This window comes from Chionomys nivalis, chromosome 26 (assembly GCF_950005125.1).
Source record: "Chionomys nivalis chromosome 26, mChiNiv1.1, whole genome shotgun sequence".
In the NCBI taxonomy this organism is placed as follows: Eukaryota; Metazoa; Chordata; class Mammalia; order Rodentia; family Cricetidae; genus Chionomys; species Chionomys nivalis.
The window spans coordinates 12,719,016-12,742,554 of NC_080111.1; the positions used below are offsets into that span (position 1 = coordinate 12,719,016).

Sequence of the window (23,539 nt, forward strand, 5' to 3'; positions counted from 1 at the left end):
GAGAACTGGGACACATGTGCCATCTTCCTGGAGTCGCTGGCCAGTGACTGAAGGTTGGAAACACGTGTGTTGCGAGTCACTGGCGAATGAGTGAAGCTTGGAAACACGGGTGTTGAGAGTCACTGGTGAATGAGTGAAGCTTGGAAACACGGGTGTTGCGAGTCACTGGCCAATGAGTGAAGCTCTCTGGAGCACAAGGATAGGGCCACGCCCATCGTCATGACGCCTCCTTTATGAAGGTCATCCTTCTGCCATACCTAGAATTCCTTAACAGATGACTGTGTACACCACAGTGCATATTTTCCTCATTGAAGACCTTCCTATGAGGGCTTCAGATGATTCCTTCATCCAAGCTGCACTACAGAAGAACCCAGTGGAGGAAGCCTCCATCAACTGCTGCATCTGCAGTCTGTCCCTGGGGGATAAGGTCACTGCACTCTGAGAAGATGAGTGAGCACTTGTTGTTCATAATGGCTTGAATGAAGTAGCTGCTGCAGACCAACGCTTGATTCTAGAGGAGGCACCCTAAGGGTTCTGTATTGCGGACAGGCGGCTCCAGAATCAGAACCCATCTTCCCTCTCTTGGTCTCAGCTCCTTCTCCTGCTAGAAGCTTTTGTTTGATTTGGAGCCCAAATCAAAGGGTGTTTACAGAGTGTGCACTATGTGCTGAGCACGTTTCCTTTTGTTCAGTCTGATTCCTTTTCTGTCATTAAGATGACAGTTGCGATGTTGGAGGCATTTTAATGCCCTTTAATCTTAAACCTACACTGCTTCATTTGAAAACTTAGACTATGGGCTTATTTGGTAACAGGCTATTTCTTATCCCCATGGTCTCTAGTTTGGATTCCTGGCTTTTTCTTATCCCCATGGTCTCTAGTTTGGATTCCTGGCTTTTTCTTATCCCCATGGTCTCTAGTTTGGATTCCTGGCTTTTTCTTATCCCCATGGTCTCTAGTTTGGATTCCTGGCTTTTTCTTATCCCCATGGTCTCTAGTTTGGATTCCTGGCTATTTCTTAATCCCCATGGTCTCTAGTTTGGATTCCTGGCTTTTTCTTATCCCCATGGTCTCTAGTTTGGATTCCTGGCTATTTCTTATCCCCATGGTCTCTAGTTTGGATTTATTCTTCATAATGGAGTTTCAGTTGTCTCCTAGGAGCTACCCCAGTGTCTCCTTTCTCTTTGCCCTCTTTGCCCCCCCCCCCATCCATTGGCACACATCTCTGCTTTGTCCCTTGTTTGATTATAACTCTGATTCTTTGCTTAGTATACCTTGTCAGGTTTTACCACTGGGAAGTTACTTGTCCTTTTGACAATGTCTAGAAAGGAGACAATTCAAATAGCAAATTTAATAGTTTTCATCAATTTCCCATTTACTTCTTTGATGTGGGAGTGTCATATCAATCTGTTGCTTTCATTGGTTAATTAATAAAGAAACTGCTTGGCCTGATAGGTTTGAACAGAGGTGGGTGGAGTAAACAGAACAGAATGCCGGGAAGAAGGGAAGTGAGGTAGACGCCATTCCTCTCTTCTCTGGGTCAGCCAGCCACCAGGTCAGACATGCTGAATCAGTTCCAGTAAGGCCACCACTTCGTGGTGCTACACAAATTATTAGAGATGGATTAGTTAAGATGTGAAAATTAGCCAAGAAGAGGCTAGATATAATGGGCCAAGCAGTGTTTAAAAGAATACAATTTGGCTTACCTCACTCAGGATAGTGTTTTCTATTTCCATCTATTTGTATGCAAAATTCAAGAAGTCATTGTTTTTTACTGCTGAGTAGTACTCTAATATGTATATATTCCATACTTTCTTCATCCATTCTTCCATTGAAGGGCATCTAGGTTGTTTCCAGGTTCTGGCTATTACAAACAATGCTGCTATGAACATAGTTGAGCATATACTTTTGTTGTATGATAGGGCATCTCTTGGGTATATTCCCAAGAGTGATATTGCTGGGTCCAGGGGTAGGTTGATCCCGAATTTCCTGAGAAACCGCCACACTGCTTTCCAAAGTGGTTGCACAAGTTTGCATTCCCACCAGCAATGGATGAGTGTACCCCTTTCTCCACAACCTCTCCAGCAGAGGCTATCATTGATGTTTTTTATTTTAGCCATTCTGACAGGTGTAAGATGGTATCTTAATGTTGTCTTGATTTGCATTTCCCTGATCGCTAAGGAAGTTGAGCATGATCTTAAGTGTCTTTTGGCCATTTGAACTTCTTCTGTGGAGAATTCTCTGTTCAGCTCAGTGCCCCATTTTATAATTGGGTTGATTTGCCTTTTACAATCTAGTTTCTTGAGTTCTTTATATATTTTGGATATCAGACCTTTGTCAGTTGCGGGGTTGGTGAAGATCTTCTCCCAGTCAGTGGGTTGCCTTTTTGTCTTAGTGACAGTGTCCTTTGCTTTAGAGAAGCTTCTCAGTCTCAGGAGGTCCCACTTGTTCAATGATGCCCTTAGTGTCTGTGCTGCTGGGGTTATACGTAGGAAGTGGTCTCCTGTGCCCATTTGTTGTAGAGTACTTCCCACTTTCTCTTCTATCAGGTTCAGTGTGTTCGGACAGATATTGAGGTCTTTAATCCATTTGAACTTGAGTTTTGTGCATGGTGATAGATATGGATCTATTTTCATTCTTCTACAGATTGACATCCAGTTTTGCCAGCACAATTTGTTGAAGATGCTCTCTTTTTTCCATTGTATACTTTTAGCTCCTTTGTTGAAAATCAGGTGTTCATAGGTTTGTGGGCTAAAGAGAGGAACATGGGATGTACTCACTCATATTTGGTTTCTAGCCATAAATAAAGGACATTGAGCCTATAATTCGTGATCCTAGAGAAGCTAAATAAGAAGGTGAACCCAAAGAAAAACATATAAGCATCCTCCTGAATATTAACCTTCATCAGGCGATGAAAGGAGACAGAGACAGAGACCCACATTGGAGTACCGGACTGAAATCTCAAGGTCCAAATCAGGAGCAGAAGGAGAGAGAGCACGAGCAAGGAACTCAGGACTGCGAGGGGTGCACCCACACACTGAGACAATGTGGATGTTCTATCGGGAACTCGCCAAGGCCAGCTGGCCTGGGTCTGAAAAAGCATGGGATAAAACCGGACTCGCTGAACATAGCGGACAATGAGGACTACTGAGAACTCAAGAACAATGGCAATGGGTTTTTGATCCTACTGCACTTACTGACTTTGTGGGAGCCTAGGCAGTTTGGATGCTCACCTTACTAGACCTGGATGGAGGTGGGTGGTCCTTGGACTTCCCACAGGGCAGGGAATCCTGATTGCTCTTTGGGCTGAGGAGGGAGGAAGACTTGATTGGGGGAGGGGGAGGGAAATGGGAGGTGGTGGCGGGGAAGAGGCAGAAATCTTTAAAAAATAAAAAAAATAAATAAAATAAAAAGGATAAAATATAATAAAAAGAAAGAAAGAAAGAAAGAAAAAAGAATACAATTTGCGTGTTGTTATTTCGGGGCATAAGCTAGCCACGTGGCCGGGAGCCGGGCGTCAGGAACGCAGCCCGCAGCTCCTACTACAGTTCTTTCTTTCATTTACTTCCATATGAGCCGCAGGTTCCTTATTTCATTCAGTGTATTTTAAGCCACATCTGTCATTGTTTTCCTGCTCAGGTTGCTGCTATTGTAGTTTGGACAGTTGGGTCCTTTAAGTTTGTCTGCTGTCTCTTTGATAGATCCTTATTTTTATTTGACACTGGGGTTTTCAGAGACAACTGTGGCTTTTTCTTAATAGCCAAAAGGAACCAGATACGCATATTTTATGCTTTGGTAAAGTTAGTTGTTATTTCTTTCTCCTGCTTTATGTGTACAATAACTCATAGAATGTTCAAGACTGGGATCACATTTTTTTTTCTCATTTCTGTATGTGAGTGTCACATTCTTCTAAGACAGTATCTAGCTCACACTTATAATCTTTTGGTGCAATCCACAGCTATATAGAATACTTAGAGCAGACTATGTAGGGAAGATGGGTTGGAGGGATGGCAGGAGGGTGGGAGAAAGAGTAAGAGAGTCACATAGAGACAGACAGTTTCCATCTTGAGTGTCCAGCCAGGTCTTGGTCTTCAGCCCAGGATAAATGTTCTCTTTTAGCAGTATATTCTTTTAGTTCTTATTTCTGCAGAATGATTATCTTGATATTTGAAAGCAAGCATGGATTGTGTGCTTAGAATGAAACCGTTAGGCCCTGCTGCCTGATTGGCCCCAGCAGTTTCTGCAAATCACTTATCTTCTTAAGCCTCCATCTTCTTTCTCGGGAATAGGAGAAATAGATAATATCACTTGGCCATGAAATTGTCAGGATTAAATGAGGAAGTGTTTATTATGTCTTGGCCTCTGGGTAGATATTATATAAATGGGCTATTTTGTGAGCAACTTAAGTGGGGAATTTATGTATTGTTTTTTAATCACTGTTAGGTTGTTTCTGAAATGAGTCCTCATATTTTGTGTTGGTGATTCCTATAGGACTAATTTTGAAAAATATAAGCGACAGAATTGACATTAGCCAAGATGTTCTCTTCAGTATTTCTGCCGTTGACTGTCCTGCAGGGATGAAGATGCCTGGTAACTTCCCTGAGTGTCAGCCTCACAGCCGGAGCCCTGGGGGCCATCTTGCTGTTCCCTTTCTCCTTGTCTTGGCTAGTCTGTCATGGAAGGCCACTGCTTTTGATTAAGGACTTTATCTTCTGAAGTCTGTATATTTTTCATCTTGCTTCAGCTCTGTTGTCCCCCACCTTGGCTTCCCAGCTGGCTCCATCAGACCTGCTTTTGATATGACTTCACGCTGATGGCACAGTACACAGCTAACTCTTTCTTCTCGTAGGGTAAGCTGGATCCTGTGAATATCTCCACCCGTTCTTTTCTTAAAAGTTTCATCTCTCCATTGCCAGCGGGTTGGGACAAGGGCAAAATCCTAAGGCCTTAAATTCTTAGATTCTGGCCTTCTGTGGTTTCTGCCTCTCTGCCCATGATCTGCTTGCAGGACTCTGTGTTCTGAAAGTGCCAGCCTTATTTGAGGCCTGGCCAAAGGGCCCCTGCACTTCCTGCCCCTTCTGCTTGAAATGTCCTCCCCTCTGTTCCTGCATATTTATCTTTTGCCTGCTTTAGAAACATGAATTGCCTAAAGAATTTCAGCTTCGGTGCCACTTGTTAGGGACATTCCCGTAATCTCCATGACTAGGCTCTCAAGGATCTGTGGCTTGAAAGCCCGTGATAAAGACTGTGATCACATAATGCAGTTTTTTACTTCCTCACTACGTTTAAAGCCTGTAATGAGGTTACGGTTATTTCTGCAGACCCTTGTACACAAGATGACCTCTGTATTATTTGATGTATTAATAACTGCAGAGACGTTAGTGAGGCTGAACACGGGGTTGGCTCCAAGGACAAAGACCTTGTGTGTTGTGTTCAGCTATTTGTACATTATTCTATAGCTAATAAAGAGAATGAAGCTTTGCATATCATTCTGTGCAGAGATAAAAATTGCCAGGAGTCGATAAGGTGGCTTTTCTTAGTTCCTGCAGTGATATCAGAGGGGCTGATAGAATCCAAAGAGGTTCAGGAGGAGAGTTGTATCTCATGCAGTAGAGTCAGTCTTGACTTAGAATCTGGGATCAGACTGGAAAGCCAACACAGGGGTGGTATTTGTGCAGAGAGTGAGGAACTAGAGGAATTTGTGCAGGTCAGAAGCTGTGGAGAGATGTATCGAGGAGTAAGCATTTGGGCTCATCAAACACAGACCAGCTGTTGAGCCTGTGAGCACGGGACTCATTTGTAGCAGAGCAACCTTAACAGAGGGGAAGACTCGACAGATGCCTTGGGGTACACAGAAAGGCTACCCCTTAGTGCATAGCCATGGTAGGGAGAGTGTGGTTCTGGAAGCTGTGGATGTGATATGTTGCCAGCTCTGGGATGCTGGTACTCTGTAGTTGATACCCAGAGTGAATCTGTGTAGGATTCGTGAAATAGAAACAGTTTTTCCCAATAAGGCTCAAAGTATATCATTATGCTTGTGAATGTTATGGTTCTGTTATTTTACTTTTGCTATACATTGAAAGTATCCTGCATAAAGTTTATTGTTTTCGGGCTGGAGAGATGGCTCAGCGGTTAAGAGCATTGCCTGCTCTTCCAAAGGTCCTGAGTTCAATTCTCAGCAACCACATGGTGACTCACAACCATCTGTAATGAGGTCTGGTGCCCTCTTCTGGCCTGCAAAGCATACACACGGACAGAATATTGTATACATAATAAATAAATAAATAAATAAATAAATAAATAAATATTTTAAAAAACAGTTTATTGTTTTCTTTGTAGTCTGAACTGTTTATAGTTGTCTTCACAGCACACAGGATTTAGGAGAAATTGTTTTTTTCTCAGCTGGTTGTCTTACTGACTTATGTAATAGCAATATGAATTCAGTCATTCAGTATTTAAGTTGACAAGGATGCTGTATTTTACTGATGGTTTTCAACATAAAGGATGCCTGAGATTTATAACCAACCTTTCAAGTTCTTACGCATTGATGACTTATCATAATAATTGGTCCAGGAAATCAGAGCTCTATGCCGAGGACAAACTTGGGAGAAATCGCGCTTTTTCATATCAAAGTGATCATCTGTTTGCTTAGATTCATTTTGTTCCTGCAGGTCTGTGACTACTCACCCCTGCTTTCGAGAGGTATTTTCCTAGGTGCTGCATGCACTGAAATGAAGGTTCAGTGAGAGCTCTTTGAGTCTAAAAGTTCCATTACAAATTACTTTCTTGTCTACCATGAACTCAGGATGCAACACCTATATATGATAACTGTTATTCTAAGATAATTTACTGTTTGTGAATTCCTGCTTCAGAAAAGATAAAGTGGTTGGTTTAACATTCCTATTTATTGAACTTTTAGAAATTTTGTGGTGCCGTGTTTGGACGGTTTACTACATACCAGTGCTTTTGACCCCTGCTCTGTAACCCTGTTAATGCCCTAATGTGGACACAGCCACTTGATAGTGTACAAGCACTGTCTTAGCGTTCTATATCCTAGGGGAGGCTGAAGGGCACTCTCAGGGTCCAAGTGTGTCACAGGCACGTTCATTCCAGCATCCCCAGAGAGGCCTCAGTCTCTTGTCTTTTCTGGATCCTGGAAGCCACCTGCATTCCTTGGCTTGAAGTCTCTTCCTCTACCTTCAAAGCTAGCAAGGTCCTATCTTTCAGACCCCTGATTTTAGCCACGTTCTCTGTCTATAGCCATTGAATGACCTATGGGTACCACTAGATTTTCCCAGACATGGTCCCCAATTTCAAGTATCTTTCCATATCTCGAAAGTTCATTTGTGTGTGTGTGTGTGTGTGTGTGTGTGTGTGTGTGTGTGATATAAAGCAACGTTCATAGATTTTGGGATGAGGATGTAGGCATCTTTGGAAGGATGCTATTCTGCCTATTCCAAGTGAAGTCCCTTGGGAGCCAGCACCAACATCATATCTGATAGCTCACAATGTGGAGATGTAGGCATTAGGTTTAGCAGCTGCTATACTTGCTTACCATGTTAACTTGCTGTTGTAGTCCAGGGTGGCCAAAGAAGCTCCCTTTCCAGCCATCTTGGGGAAAAGCCATTGGAAACCAAGGTTGTGAATCACTAGCTGCTTTGAATGTAATCGTCAGGAGTTTTATGAAACTGTTTTGGTGTTTATACATCCAATTCTTCCTTTAAATAGTACCAATTAAGTATTCTCCATTGACCCTGCTTAGTAAACTGAAGTTGTATTTCAGATTTCCCTTCTCCAAGAGTAACTAGCGTTTCAAAGGTTAGCAAGCTGCGAGACTGAGATGGGACTTTGAAAGAATTTATTTTAAACAGTTAATGTTTAGTGTGAAGAGAAAGAATAATCTTGGAAGACATTTGAAGTATATTTATTAATTGAAGACCCCTAGGGAATATTGAAAATGGAAGGTCTAAGTTTCAAATGAACAGAAATACTAAAAGTAACAACTAGAACAGTATCTTTAATATATTATATTAGATGTTCTCAGGATACACATAAGAACTCAGACCAGGTGAAATATACTAGTAAGCACTTTGCAAAAGGAATGTTGTCTTCCCTTTAATAAAGATGGGTGATAATTTGATGACTTACAGGGTAGAATTCAGGGGGGAACATTTTAATATGAACCTCTCAATTATATGGAGTCTTTTTTGTGTAACTTCCATGTTGAAAGTTTTGTCCGTAGACCTCCCGCGTATTTGCATATTTACTTGCTGTCAAAGGAGTAATTAGTTAATAGGAGGAATCTTCTTGCAAAAGTGTTCCCTCTGATCCGCTGTATCACCTGAAGATTTCAGAGAGACTCGATCAGAAATCCTGATCATCCTCCAGAAATAGGGGGTGAAATCAAAAATCCCGATCCTCCTCCAGAAATATGGGTGCAATCAGAAATCCTGATCCTCCTCCAGAAATAGGGGTGCAATCAGAAATCCCGTCAGCATTGTTCCCTGTTGTGGAGAAGACCCCACATCCGTCTTACAAGCGTCAGATTCATCTGTCTAATTTGACCCTATCAGTTGAGATGCTCGCACTCCTGCTTCTCCCATTGTTTCTTCTTCTTGCTTCTTCTCATTGGTCCCTTGCTCTTCCCCATCAGTCTAATACTTCATTCTTTCCTTGGTCTTTCGTTTCAGTGCCTGGTTCTCCTCTGCCTTTAAGATATAAGATTTGCCTGAATTTCAACAACAATACGCTTTTTAAAAATTTATTTAAATTACATTTTTTTCACTTATTTTACATACCTACCAGTTTTCCCTCCCTACACTCCTCCCTTCCCTTCCTCTTTCCCATTTAACCCCTCCCTACCTACTCTTTCTCCATCTCCATCCAGAAAGGAAAGGCGACCCATGGGCCTGCACAAAGCATTGCAAATCAGGTTGATGCAAGACTGAGCTCCTCCCCTTATGTGGGGCCAGGTAATCCAGCATGGGGAATAGGTTACCAAAAGCCAGCTAAGCACCCTGGAGAGGTGTTAGAAGCCTTGCTAAGCAACCAAGCTACACACACGTTGTCATACACATGCAGAGGTCCTAGGCTGCATCTTGTGTTATTTAGAGCTGGAGAGATGGCTTAGCCCTCAAAGGCTAGGCTCACAACGGAAAATACTTTGCTTTTTATTTGGCAGTTTTCCTCAGATGATTTACATTAGCATCATAATGCTGCTCTGGCTATTTCTACTTCCTTGCAGATCCATGTCTTATTTCAATGCTGAAGAAGAGGGGGTCTACCTGGTTACCCCTCGCATGGATCAGCTAACCTCTTCCTAAATATTCTTCTTCTCTGGGTTCTTGGCCACCTTTATTTGCTGTTTCCCTTCTCTTAAATCAGGAACCAGTAGACTGCAGATGATCTTAAGCTCAATTACTCTGGAGGAAAAATTGAATGAGACTTAAGAATGTAAATATGAGAAACTATAATACATGCATTTTATAGGAACACACTGAAAAGGTGGAAGACTGAATTATTCCCCATTAAACTAAAGATTATTAAAATGTTTGCAAGAAAAGGCAGAAGATTGGAGAAGGTCAGTAGAAGGGTCTAGGAATAAAGGCACACAGACTTACACTTCATTTTGTAAGAAGAGTGAAGATGGGCAAACAGTGTCAGGCAATAGAAAAAGATATAATTTCCTTCACGGAGGAAATGGCAAATGAAGTCTCAGGACAATAGTATGAGCATTGAGACTCTAGAATACAAGTTCATGCTATGTGTGAACCGCTAAAATTATAGTTACTTGCAAATTAACTCAGCCATGCTTTTCTACCAAGGAGAATATAGCAATCATTAGCATAATATCTAGCAATGAAACAGGGTTCAGTATTACAAAATTTGACACATAGTCCTATATTAACAAACCAAAAGGACTATGACATGCATGATTTCCAAATTGAAAAAGTTCCTGAAAAAATTGTCATTTTTTTCAAAATCCGTTATATAAAATATGATCAAATGTAGTAAAAGTTATTTTAGCAATTTAGTAGTGAATATGCTACAATACAAAATATTAAAACATTTTCAATTCAAATAATTGAATAGGAGTGTCTGTCATAATGAATATTCAGTAATTTTGGAGTTATTGTTTGATTAATAAGTAAAACTAGGTGAATGTCACAAATTTATGAAAGAAAAGCTCAAACCACACATACATTTGCCATTGTTGGCCAGTGCCGTGATTTCACACATAGAAAACTAATTATAAAATATCACAAGTAATACAAAAACACAGAGGTATTTTTAAAACATTATCTTTTCTATATTTCAGTCATCTTCACTTAGGAATATAAAAAGAAAAAAATCCATTTGTATTCACAACAGCTTATTGAGAAAGAAGTGGGAAGAACCATACTTGAGGTAAAGTCGAGCATTCTACCACTATCTAGAAATATTCAAAGATTTATACCCTTCAAATGCCAGTTCTGCTCAAATAGACATTTAGTTTCAGCTCAATCCCATCCTTTTTAAACTCAGTTGGGCATAAAACAATTTTTTATTGAAATCGTCATCATTCTGATGGCATAGGGAGTGACCAAGAGTTTGTCAACACCCTAGAGAACCTGGACTAAGGCGTCTGGCGTTATGACGTGGTGGTTAGCACAGTCAACTAGGAGATCAGCTCAGTTTCACTCGGTGAGCTGTGCTAGTCCACGTGGCCTTTGCCCACAGAAAAACAAAGTCAAATGAAGACAACTTTTAAAGAAGAAAGGACTTTTAAAGATTATTTTAAATGACTCTCCAATGGTGAGGGAGAATTCAATCTGGAGTAAAAACTGTAGTCTGCAAGAAAAAGGATGCATATCAAAACAAGTCTGTTCTTAATCTGAAATTTTGGTCATTCACCTCTCATATTTTTTCTTAACATTTTATTATTTTATTTTATGTATATAAATATTTGACCTACATGTATATCTATGCACCACAACCATGCCTGGTGCTCCTCAGAGGCCAGAAGAAGACATTGGATCCCCTGGAACTGTAGTTACGGATGGTTGTGGGCCACCATTAGGTGCTGAGAATCGAACTCGGGTCCTCCGGAAGAGCTACCAGTGCTCTTTACGGCTGAGCCATCTCTCCCACTTTTGAAAGCTGTTTTCACTGGCTGTGCGATTCTTTCTTGGTATTGTATTAGATCTCAGTGCTCCAAATACTTGATTGCATCTGTCTTCCTAATCCCAGGGTTTCTGATGACGTCACTGTATTATTCATCAACATCAGGGTCTCTCTCCTACCTGGTTCCCTAACCCCTCCCCCGCCCTGTTTTCTCTTTCACTCTTTCTGCTGTTGGCATACTATGCACTTATTTGTCTAATTTCTTGCTTTTACTTGGTAGAATTTAAGGCTGTTTGAATTTTGCGTATTTTAGGCTCCTAGCAGTTAGTAAATACTCTCTTAATATTTGTTGAAAACAATGAACACTGAATGACAATCTAGATCGCCTGGTTCTCTGTACTCTTCACCTTCTTCATGTTTCAACAATTGGATTTTCATTTCTGTATTGTGAGTTATCTGTTCTCCCCAATAAGCTGCAGGCTCCTTAAGGTAAAGGATGTTTCTCCCTTTTCTTTGGATCATTAGCGGTAACACAGGGTCTGTCTCATAGAAAGTGCTGAGAAATGGATTTTGAATAAATGTATATCAGGCTTGAATGGATTTCTTTTCCTTCTTGGTATTCATAACTAAACTTTGAAGACTCCTTCAATACTGCCAGTTCGTGGGTCTTTGACTTGTTCTATCTAAAGGTCACCACACTGGATAATTTTATGCTGACACAAGCTAGAGCTAACTGAATGGGAGGTACCTCAATTGAGAAAATGCCTCCATACAAAGCAGCTGTCAGGCATTTCCTTAATTGGTGATTGATGTGGGAAAGCCCAGCCCATGGCGGGTGGGGCCATCCCTGAGCTGGTGGTCCTGGGTTCTATAAGAAAACAAACTGAGCAAGCCACGAGGAACTAGGCAGTGAGCAGCATCCCCACCCCCATGATGTCTGCATCAGCTCCTGCCTCCAGGTCACTGCCCAGCTTCCTTCAATGATGGACAATGATGTGGAAGTGTAAGCCAATAACCCCTTTCTCCCAGTTGCTTTTGGCCATTGTGTTTCATCACAAGTAGTAAACCTCAGACAATCACTGTTTCCAGGACTTCCCTCATCACAAGATGTTTTTTTTCCGTTCACCCCATGCTTCCTTGTGTCAGAATTGACACTCAGCCTTGGTTCTGTCTGCTTCTCTGCCTTCAGGTTTTCCCCTTTTTGGCTTCAGTGTCTACTCAAGGTTGGATAAAGGATTTTTTTTTTCATGGTTTACTTTTTGTTGTTGTGGCCAGAACAACTTAAGGGAAGAAAGACTTCATGGGCCTATACTTCCAGGTCACCAGTCACTATGGAGGGAAGACAGAGCAGAAACAGAAGGGGAAATCATGGAGGAGTACCCTTTCTTTGGCCCCCTTCTTCCTGGGTCATGTTTGGCTGGCATTCTTACACATTCTTGACCCTCATGCATCAACTTATGCTCAAGACTCTGACTGTACCCTACAGACTTGCCCACAGGCCCATCTGATCCAGCAATTCCTTGTCAGTGCTTTTGTCTCTGGTGACTCTAGAGTGGACTGTACGGTTGACGATTAAAGCTAACTAGGACACTTCTTTTTGCTGTTGAAACCAGCTGTGTTTGTTCGGTTCCATAAAGTAACAGTACAACTGTCTACTTCGTGAAACACATGTCCACCAATGCTCCCTCTTTTCTTCTGGTTGCTTCTCTTATTTATCCCTTTCCTTATTATTTTTCTACTCATATCCAAACCTCCTAATCGTGTTCCCAGGTATCTATTATTGGTCCTCTGCATGCTTTACTCTTTATAAATACTGAAAAATCAACTGTTTTTTTTAAAAAAAAAAAAAACAAAACAAAACAAAGCAAGACAAAACACTGTTCATCAATGTGACTAAATCTGAATTTCCCATCTGGAATGTTCTTCTGCAAGACCTAGGTCTTTAGTGTCTCCTGGATAGTTCATAGAAAATGACTAACCTTTAGATCTCTTTAAATTTAAAAAAAAAAAATAGCATCTCTGAAAACATATCCTGCTTTCTCTCCAAGCCTGGTACTCTAGTTTTGTGTTGCTTAGTGGCAAACATCATTTTATTTAAAATAATCTCCTGGCTTCACTGTATATGGAGGCTAAAGACAGGAATTCTTTAGCGTTGTGTTTTACTTACAGTCTTTTTTTTTTTCTGAGAAAGGAAATAACTCAAGGCTGCGGCAATAAAAATGTATGTTGAGAGCAAGGAAACTCATGGAGACTGAAGATAGGAGTTCTGATTAGAGTGTGGATTCTGCCCCCGAGCTGGGACATCACAGCAGGAACGTGGCCCCTCTGCTATTCTCAGCTCTGAGCTGCACAAGCTACCCACAGGGCTTATGAGGACTGAGTGCTCGCTGGTCCTCATCCCTGGCACTTCTGCTCCACAGATAACCACATTCTCATTGGTGCCCCCGCATTTTATCTAAGTATTTTGCAGGTGATGTTCATGCTGCTGGTGCCACATTTTGAAACCTTACCCCTTTAAGGTTCAGGCTCATCATTTGTGAAAACTTTGATAATCTTCATTAGAACTGATTTTTTTTTCTCAGCTTCATAGGTTTTTCTTCTTGCTGTATTAGGACAATGGTTCTCAAACTTCAGCATGCATCAGTTTGTCAAAATGCACTCTTGATCGGATCGCACCAAATTCTTGATTCATCCACCCTGGAGTGTAGCCACTTTTTGCTATTGAAATCAGTTGTCTTTGTTCGTTTGCATAAAGTAACAGTATAACTGTCTACTTCGTGAAACATATGTCCACCACTGCTCCCCCTTTTCCTCTGGTTGCTCCTCTTATTTATTCCTTTCCTTATTATTTTTTCTACTCATGTCCAAACCTCCTAAATTTCCAGCAATATTTATTTAAAGAACATGACTTCTAAGACCTTGCTTATCCACCTCTACTATTTGTTCACCTCAGAAGTCTTTCCTTTCAGCTTGGGGACATTGGGAAAGGTTTCCAGCCACATGATTATTGATCACAGCGAACTCACCGTATCTGGAATCAGGATGGCCTCTCCTCTAAAGTATATTTGTGGAGTATTATTATTATTATGGTGGTGGTGATGGTAGTGGTGGTAGCGGTGGGGTGTGTGTGTGTGTGTGTGTGTGTGTGTGTGTAGGCATGCACATGTGTAGGGGTCAAATGACGAGTCTCTGGTATTATCTCTCTTGCCACCTTGTTGGAATGATGGATTGAAGTCAAGTCATCAGGCCTGCAGGCTGCTGTCTCTAAGAAGCCCCCTTTCTTTCCATATCACTTTCTTGGTTTTATTTCCGTTCCCTCTAGGTCCCTCTGTCCTTCAGTTGGCTTCTGGATTTTAGCATTTCCCTCTCCTTGGGTTGATAACTGCAATAATGCAGTTGTTTTCTGATCTTGCTGCTTGCAGGACCAGATCTCCTCAGATACGATCTCTCCCGTTCTCCTGGCTCATCGTTTTGTATCCATTGTTATCCCTTTATCAGCATCCAGATGTCTGCAAATTTTGTCATCTGCTCTCACTTCTAGAGTACCAGGAGCTGCTGGAAGAGTCCCTCGGTTGAATTGGCTCCGTTGTACGGATTAATCCAGTGAGTGAATGTTACAGTCTTGCTTAAATGTCCCCAGCCTTCCTTTCCTCATGCTTCTGCTAGTACATAGTAGCCTTCAGTCTCTGGTGAATGAGCTTCTGAGCTGAATGAAGGTGAAGGTCAAGGCCATTTGGTGTCGTGTTCCTTGCACGTTCTTCACAAGCGTGCAAAATTCTCATTTTCTTCACTGGTCTTTGAATCTCAGCGTGTGTTAGTTAGCTTTCTTTTGCAGTTATGAGATATTTGAGGTAAACAGCATAAAAGGCATAAATTTTATTTCATGGTTTCAGAGTTCCTTGGTCACTTGGACCCTGTGGGTAGGGAGAATACCTTGACAGCAGAGACGTATGGTAAAAGAGGCTGCTTGCTTATAGTAGCCAGGAAGCAGAGGCAGCCAGGGAAGGAGGGAGAGAAAGATGGAAAGACGGTGGTGGCAATGGGATCATGAGAACTCATACAAGGAAGAGGCAAGAGTTTTAATACCTCCATTTAAAATTTTTTATTTGATATTTTATACCTTTATAATAATTAAATTGTGTTATTTTTATTCCCCATTGCTCTTTCAATGAAGCCTTTCTTCTCCTGGTTGGTTCTTATGCAGATTTTGTGTCTTTTGAAATGACCCACTGAGTCACACAGGGCTAGTCAGTTAGGGTTGCTCACGTGAGCATTGCAGGGTATTATTTACCGGAGAGGAAGAGATGTGGCAGGAACATGTGAGGGCAAAGAACAGAGCAAGCAGAGTAGGCTAGAGAGACTTTCTGTTTATCAGCCTTAGGAGTCTGAGAGTGGGGAATGGGAGCTCTTAGATGAGAGTCTCTGGAGACGGAGGCCTTAAGAGCTCAGGTTGGAGTTCCCCGTTATGTTCAGACCTGAGAGTCTTCCCCCAGAGGCCCGTGTCCTGAAGACTTGCCCCCAGCTGATGGTACTTTTGAGAGGGGGTGAAGCCTTTTGTAGGTGAAGATTAGTAGAATTGAATTTTCTGTGGCTTAGCACTGAAGAAACTGGCAGCTATAACAGCCTCAAGGAGGGGTGAGGCCTTGTCAGCTGCACTCCTTTTCATGACGAAGTGTCGCTGGGCTCAGCCTTTTTCAGTCTTGAACAGGTAACCATATCCGACGTGAGTTCCTAGTACAAATGCTGTGTCACAGCCAGAGCTCTCCTCCTCCTCTGGGTCTTAAATCCCCTTTGTCCCATAGTTCAAGATGTGTTCCTGAGCCCTGAATTCAAGAGTTACTTATTCTCAACACTTTTGATGATTAGGGGTCTCTGCATTAACCAGTGCTCATTACAGAAAAACTTCACCAAGGAAGGCTTAGAATGCCCCTAATTTATGGGTATAAATATGTGTATTTAGAAGGTAGTTTGACAGCATTACGATTTGATAAAACAACAATAGTTACTGCCTTAGTGTTCTATTGCCCAAAGAGACACCATGACCATGGTAACTCTTAGAAGAGAAAGCATTTGATTGTGGCTTGCTTACATTCTGAGGTGGGAAGCATGGAGGCACACAGGCAGACATGGTGCTGAGAGTTCTACGTCTGGATCAGCAGGCAGCAGGAAGAGAAGAGAGACACTGGGCCTGGCTTGAGCATTTGAAACCCAAAGCTTGCCCCCAGTGACAGGCATGCTCCAACAAGACCATAGCCACCCCAACAGGGCCATACCTGCTCCAATAAGGCCACACTTCCTCATGCCACTCCCTAGGAATCAAATATATGACCCTATGGGGCCCATTCGTATTTAAACCACTATGCTCCTGACGGGCTCTGATGTCATGGCCTCTTGACCAGGCAGGATGAGTTTCCTCAGTGGAATGGACCTCAAATCCTACCAGGAACTGTTTGTTACCCAGCGAAGCCTCATGGCACTATTGCACCACTGAACACATCTGGCCCAGCGGGTCTTTGTTACAACTTGGAGTTTCTCAGCTGGGTGGGATTGCCGATGACTTTTTGCTGCCTACAGCTTGTATAGCACATTCTGGCACAATGGAAGCTCATCTTCAGGGAGGGACAATCTAGATAAGTTCCAGCTTGATTTCTGTGAGCCCAGCAACCAAAGTGTGTGGCGTCTTCAGCCATAGTGTCTTGCTGTCTAGTGCTGGCGTGAGAAGGTGGTGTGCTGGTGTCCAGGCATTTGCAGCAATGGGTCAGTTCTAGTTATCACTGTAGTTTTTTTTTTTTTTTTTTTTACTTTTTTAAACTTTTCTTTCTTTTTTTAAATTTATCATATATATATATATTTTTTAAAAATACCAATCCAGGTTCCCACTCCCTTCCTTCCTCCCATTCCCTCTACATACCCTCCCACCCCACCCCCATCTAATCCTCAGAGAGGGTAAAGGAACATTGCTTTGGGGAAGGTCCGAGGCCCTCCCTACTATATCTAGTCTGAGCAAGGTATCCATCCAAAGAGAGTAGGATCCCAAAAAGCCAGTACATGCAGTAGGGATAAATCCTGGTGCCACTGCCATTGGCCCCTCAGTCTGCCCCAGCCATACAACTGTCAACCACATTCAGAGGGACTAGTTTGGTCCTATGCTGGTTCCTTCCCAGTCCGCCTGGAGTTGGTGAGCTCCTATTAGCTCAGGTAGACTGTTTCAGTGGGTGAACCCATCATGGTCTTGACCTCCTTGTTCATATTCTCACTCCTTCCACTCTTCATCTGGATTTTGGGAGCTCAGTCCAGTGCTCCGATGTGGGTCTCTGCCTGTGTTTCCATCAGTTACTGGATGAAGGTTCTATGGTGATATTTAAGATAACCATCAGATTTTTACAGGGCAAGTCAAGATCGGGCCCCCTCTCCTCTATTGCGTAGGGTCTTAAGCAGGGTCATCCTTGTGAATTCCTGGGAATTTCTCTAGATCCGGGTTTCTGCTAACCCTATCACTGCAGTTTTGATCTGGAAGAATGTTGTGACTGTAAACAAGTGGATCCTGGGATTGCGAGATCAGCCGGTGGAGTGCTAGAATGTTCCTTTGTCCTTGGTTTCCATGGCTATGATCAGATCAGCCACTCACTCCAGTGCGGCTTCCAAGCCACTCTCTCACCCCATGTCCCCTTTGAGTGCATGCCCCTAATGACTTCATGTCCTTCTGCTCATCTTGAACTATGAAAGGCCCCACCTCCTCCCAACAGCACCATCAGCTGCGAACCACGTCTTCAACACACAGGCCTCTGGGGGACATTCAGGGTCCGAACCATAACAGAGCGCTTCAACGTGTGTTCTGAAGGCCTCGTGTTTTCCTGGTCTCTTGTCTCCGAGCATCATTTATTTCTCTTGTCCTGTTCTGTTGACAGTTCTTTGCCTTCCTGCATCTCTGTCAATCACTTCCTTTGCACTTGCAAAGCTCTCCCATCTGGACGGCTCCTGTTGTTTACTGGCATGTCCTTTTCACTGTTGGCCTCTAAGGCTGACCTAAGCTTGTTCCTCCTAGGAACCATCTTCTGTGCTGTCACGGTGATGCCAGGGCGAAGTGCAACAGCTGCTTCTCTAGTCTTTGTCTGCCTTGTCCTGGCACATTTGACAGGACCGATCTCCCAGTCCCGTTGGGAGCATCTGTCCCCTTGGCTTTCACACCTCCCTGCTTCATGGGAACCCTTCATGGCCTGCTTCGCTCTCTGTGCTTCAGGACTCTCACTCGGCTTCCTGTTCACCTTCAATAGAGAAAAATGTGTTGCTATTTTGGGAATTATATTATTATAGATTATGCCGCATGCCTCAAACTTGGCTCCTCTGAAAACATTCATTTTTATTTTTCTTCAGCATTCTGTGTTTGCACACATTTATTTCTTCTTGGAAGTCCAGAGGGAGCCTTAGGATCATCTTTTCTCTCTCTCTCTCTCTCTCTCTCTCTCTCTCTCTCTCTCTCTCTGTCTCTCTCTCTGTCTGTTTCTCTCTCTCCGTCCCTCCCTCCTTCCCTCCCTGTCTCCCTCCCTCCCTCCTTCCCCCTCTCTCTCTCCATCTCTCTCTTTCTCTCTCCCTCCCCACCCTGTTGATAAGCAAACACTGGCCATGGCATGCCTATAAAGTGCCTGCACTTTCTCTTAGTTTCCATCCTATCTATACCCTGGGAGCCTGCCTCTAGCCCGTTATCATTTTGTGCCACCAGGCTTCCCTCTCTCACTAATTCCATCTTTGCCTAGTGCTTGCTCCTAAGGGCTGGTGGTCTCAAGCCCTTCTTAGTTCCCAGTGACTCACGGAACCACGTGGGTAAAGGTCAGACTCCTGCCCGCTGACTCTGACCTTGCAGTCTTCCTCTTTCTCTTCGGGTGGATGCCATGACCCTGCATCTGCTCTGAGGACTCCTGCAGGGTTTGTGCTCAGCACTGCTGAGATGGCTCATCTTTGCAGAATCCACTCCTGGTGACCTCCCAGACGTTTCTCCTGGTTGGAATGGATCCTCCTTTTGTGTTATTCCCAGATACACTGCTTGAGTCTCTTAACTAGTACAAATTAACTCTGTGTGTGTCTCTCTCTCCATCATACAATCACACATGAGCGTGTGTGTGTGTGTGATAGTGATATGTGTGTGTGATATTGATCTGTCTATAGCATGCCTCTCCTCCTACAAGAAAATGGTGGGTGTAGACAAGAGTCAAGTTCTCTGCACCTCATGGCACACTTAATCTGCTCGGACTTGGAAGATGAATGATTTTTAAATTCAGTAGGACTGAAATGAAAAGCAGGTGGAATGGGATCTGCCAGTGGAAAATACTGCAGCTAGCGAGTGGAGAGCCTCCAGCTGGAGTGACATGACGGAGAGACTGCAATGAGACTTTGGAGAGGGGACCTACAAATGACGGGTTGCTCTTTCAGGGGCTTCGTACGTGGCAGTGGTGTGCTGTTTATGTGAGGACACTGCATCCTTCTTGTGAAAGGTTCCTTGTTTAGAACGTGGACAGTTCATGGTAATGCCAGTTGTTTCTCATGTGTTCTCTGATGAAGCCTTGTCATTTATCCCCTTAGAAACCTAGCTAAAATTTTTATTAATGAAAGTAGCTTCAGTTATTCAGAATGATAAATATGAAATGATAACATAAGACATGGCCGTGCTTTGTGTAATCTAAAAGACCCCTAAATGTTGAGGTATTTCTGGCCTGGCATAAGTAATGCTTAGTCTGTGAGCCTCTTTTTGAAGTGTGATAATGCTACCTATATCTTCTAGATGCTGTGGTTGGTTTGGAAGAGGAATACTGCTGGGGACTGAGACTGTTAGGTGGTCTCCTTTAGTAAAGATATGACTGGCCTGGGGAAGTGTGCCTATGTTAGTGGCAGGACATTTAAGTACCTTTGAGGTCATCAGTCATGGCACCGCCTTCTTCCCTTCATGACCATGGATTTGCCCTTCTTACCTTAGGCTGGGTATTTTACCACATCCTTCGATCTGCTTCTCCCAGCCGTTGACTCCACATCACTGCCTAGCTCAGAGTTGGAGTCTCCTCATCTGGCCCACTGTGACCCACTATGCATGGTCTCAGAAATTCTCTGGCTGCACTCAGTGTGGCCCTGGTCTATCCCCTTCACTGACAGTTTCTGTGAGTTTGCAGCCTGGACTCAAGACAAGACAGTGTGTCAGTCAGTGGACGACACTGACTATGGCCACTTAGGGTGTCTTGTCTCTAAGGCTGCTGCTGAATATGAACGTTCAAAGCCGCTTCACCTCCTGTAGTCACAGAACAGCACACCCAAGCATTCCAAGCCTGGTGCGGGCTCACAGTGCCACTTTGGCCAGTGATTTCTGCTGCCAACACCTTTTGTTCTTTCTTGACATTTTCCTTGGATCCTTTCATGCCTTTTCCTTCCATACTGTTTTAAGAATTTCTTCTCTTTGCTCACATCAGTGTGCTGGAAAAGCCAGTAGACCTGACTCCTGTGTGTGTGTGTGTGTGTGTGTGTGTGTGTAATGTGATGTATGTGTGTGTGTGAATGTGTATGTTTATATGTATATGCATATACATAGGTGTGTATGGTGTGTATGTATGTATGCATGTGTTGTGTGTGATGTACGTGTGTTGTGTGCACATGTGTTTTTGTGGTGCATGTGTGTGGTGTATATGATGTATGTGTTGTCTTTTGTGTGTGCACATGTGTGTTGTGTGTGTGTGCATACCTCTGTGTGTGCGCCAAACCTGTGTTCCATAACTGATTCAGGGTGAAGCTGTCATTTCTGTGAACTCTCACTCTATGGAAGAAGTCTCTGTGGGGTAGACTGGTTTGTGTAACCATAACTATCTGCGGGGAGGTCAAAAGAAGAGCAAAGAAGGAAAGAGAGCTGTATACACAAGGTATATGCAAAGAAGTCGAAGAGGCTAGACTCCATAATAAAACACATCTTGTCTATGAAGCTCTCAGATGGATAACTGTCAGAGACGCTCCTCAGATTCAGGTGATTAAAGATGAGCAAGGTCATTTATTAACAGAACCAGGGGAAATAAAGCAAAGTCAGAGACAATACTTTGATACCCTATTCAATGACCCTAATCCTGTCAATATAGACTACCGTGAGAAAGACTTTGGCAGTCACTCAAACACCAAAGACGATGAGGAAATATTAAATATTGACAGGAGTGAGGTATTGGAAGCTATCAAGAGAGTGAAACACAGGAAGGTCCCAGGAGTGGATGACACAGTGGAGGAGCTGGAGGCAGCTACAGTAGGCTCAGGGGCAGAGACGCTTCTCAGACTCTTCAGAGAGATATGGAAACACGGAGTGATTCCCATTGAATGGAAGCACTCAGTCATAATTCCCAGACACAAGAAGAAGGACAAGCTGGACTGCTCAAATTACAGGGGCATTAGCTTGTTGTGCCACAGCAATAAGATCTTCTCCTCCATTATCCTGCAGAGGATCAAGAGGAGAACAGAGGAAATCCTAGCAGAGGCCCAGTGTGGGTTCAGAGCTAACAGAAGCACAATTGATCAGATCTTCACTTTGAGGCAACTGGAAGAAAAATACAAAGAATTTGAAAAAGACTTATATGTCTGTTTCATCGACTTCAGGAAGGCATTCGATAGTGTTTGGAGGAAAGGACTTTGGGAAACAGTGAGGTTCTACAGGTATCCAGAGAAAATCATAAGAATATTAGAAAATGTATATAAAGATACCTTTGCTTCAGTCAAAGTCTGCAGAGAACTAAGTGATGAGTTTAAGACAATCATAGGAGTGTTGCAGGGGTGCGTCCTTTCACCAATACTCTTTAATATAGTCCTGGAATTAATAATAGCAACAACCCTGAAGGGTGAGGAGATAGGCGTGCAGATAGGTGGTGTGCGAATCAATAACTTGCATTTCGATGATGATACAGCACTGCTGAAAGTCCAAATGAGCTGCAGGCCATGGTCAATAGAGTGGTGGAAGTCAGTGAAAACCTTGGTGTGAAAGTCAACATCGAGAAGACTGAGATACAACACATGGGAAGGGCACATAAGGATTTCAACATTGTAATAAAGAATCAGAGCCTTAAGCAAACAGTCAGCTTTATCTCCCTGGGAGGAAACTCCAGTTTAAAGGAGAGAACTATTTCAGACGTCAAGAGGCAGATAGGGATAACGAGGGCTGCATTCTAGGCACTAGGAAAGGTTTGGTCAGCAAGAGACATAACGACAACAAAATTACAGGTATATGAGACACTTGTCTTGAGCTGCCTTTTTTATAACTCTGAAACCTGGACAATGGGATGCTCCTCAGAACAGCGGCTGAATGTGTTTGAGATGGCGTGTCTCAGGAGGATTCTAGACGTCACATGAAGAGGTAGGCTGTTCAATGATGACATTAAGAAACATCTCCATCTACAGAAGGAAGTAAACCACAGGATATGGTAATGGTGGTTGAGATACTTTGGCCATGTTATGAGAATGAATGGCAACAGATACCCAAAGATAGTACTGCTTGGAGAAGTGCATGGGATAAGGCAAAGAGGAAGGCCCAAAAAATCACTGGATAGGCAGCATAAAGGAAGACTGTAGAGGCTTGGGTATGACAATAATGCAGTCATCCAGGACAGCCCAGCATAGGAACAACTGGATAACAGCCATAAACGGGCTGTCTATGCATGTTTAAACCAACAACAGGATGCTGTAACCAATTGCATCAGAGTCCCCTCCTCAACAGGATGCTGTAACCAATAGCATCAGAGTCCCCTCCCCAAAAGGATGCTGTAACCAATAGCATCAGAGTCCCCTTCCCAAAAGGATGCTGTAACCATACAGCATCAACACCCCCCTCAACAGGATGCTATAACCATACAGCATCAGAGTCCCCTCCCCAAAAGGATGCTGTAACCAATAGCATCAGAGTCCCCTTCCCAAAAGGATGCTGTAACCATACAGCATCAACACCCCCCTCAACAGGATGCTGTAACCATACAGCATCAGAGTCCCCTCCCCAAGAGGATGCTGTAACCAATAGCATCAGAGTCCCCTTCCCAACAGGATGCTGTAACCAATAGCATCAGAGTCCCCTCCCCAAGAGGATGCTGTAACCAATAGCATCAGAGTCCTCTTCCCAAAAGGATGCTGTAACCATACAGCATCAACACCCCCCCCAACAGGATGCTGTAAGCATACAGCATCAGAGCCCCCTCCCCAAGAGGATGTGGACCATGTATATTGCAGGGTGTGGTCTTCAGTGTCTACTACTGTGTACTTGGGGTTTGGGATGTTGGCCCCTGGTGTGGTGTGTATGATCTGCTGACTAAATATGAGGAGGAACTCACTTTTCCACTTGCCAGATCCGTGGAGTTTGACAATGCTCATCACCTTTGTGCAAATCTGTAGTTCATTGTTTATGTTTTTGTTCATGTGTAAGCATGTATATTGCTAATGAGAT

The 23,539-nt window shown here is 43.2% G+C and overlaps 1 protein-coding gene across 1 annotated transcript in view; it reads left to right on the forward strand.

Annotated features, from left to right (window-relative positions):
- The first annotated feature begins 274 nt into the window (after window positions 1–274).
- Window positions 275–23,539, forward strand: part of L3mbtl4 (L3MBTL histone methyl-lysine binding protein 4) — a 306,766-nt gene continuing 283,501 nt past the window's right edge. Inside the window, 2 exon segments of the mRNA XM_057758331.1 lie at window positions 275–407; window positions 21,207–21,364. Coding sequence (XP_057614314.1) covers window positions 275–407; window positions 21,207–21,364 — 291 coding nt within the window.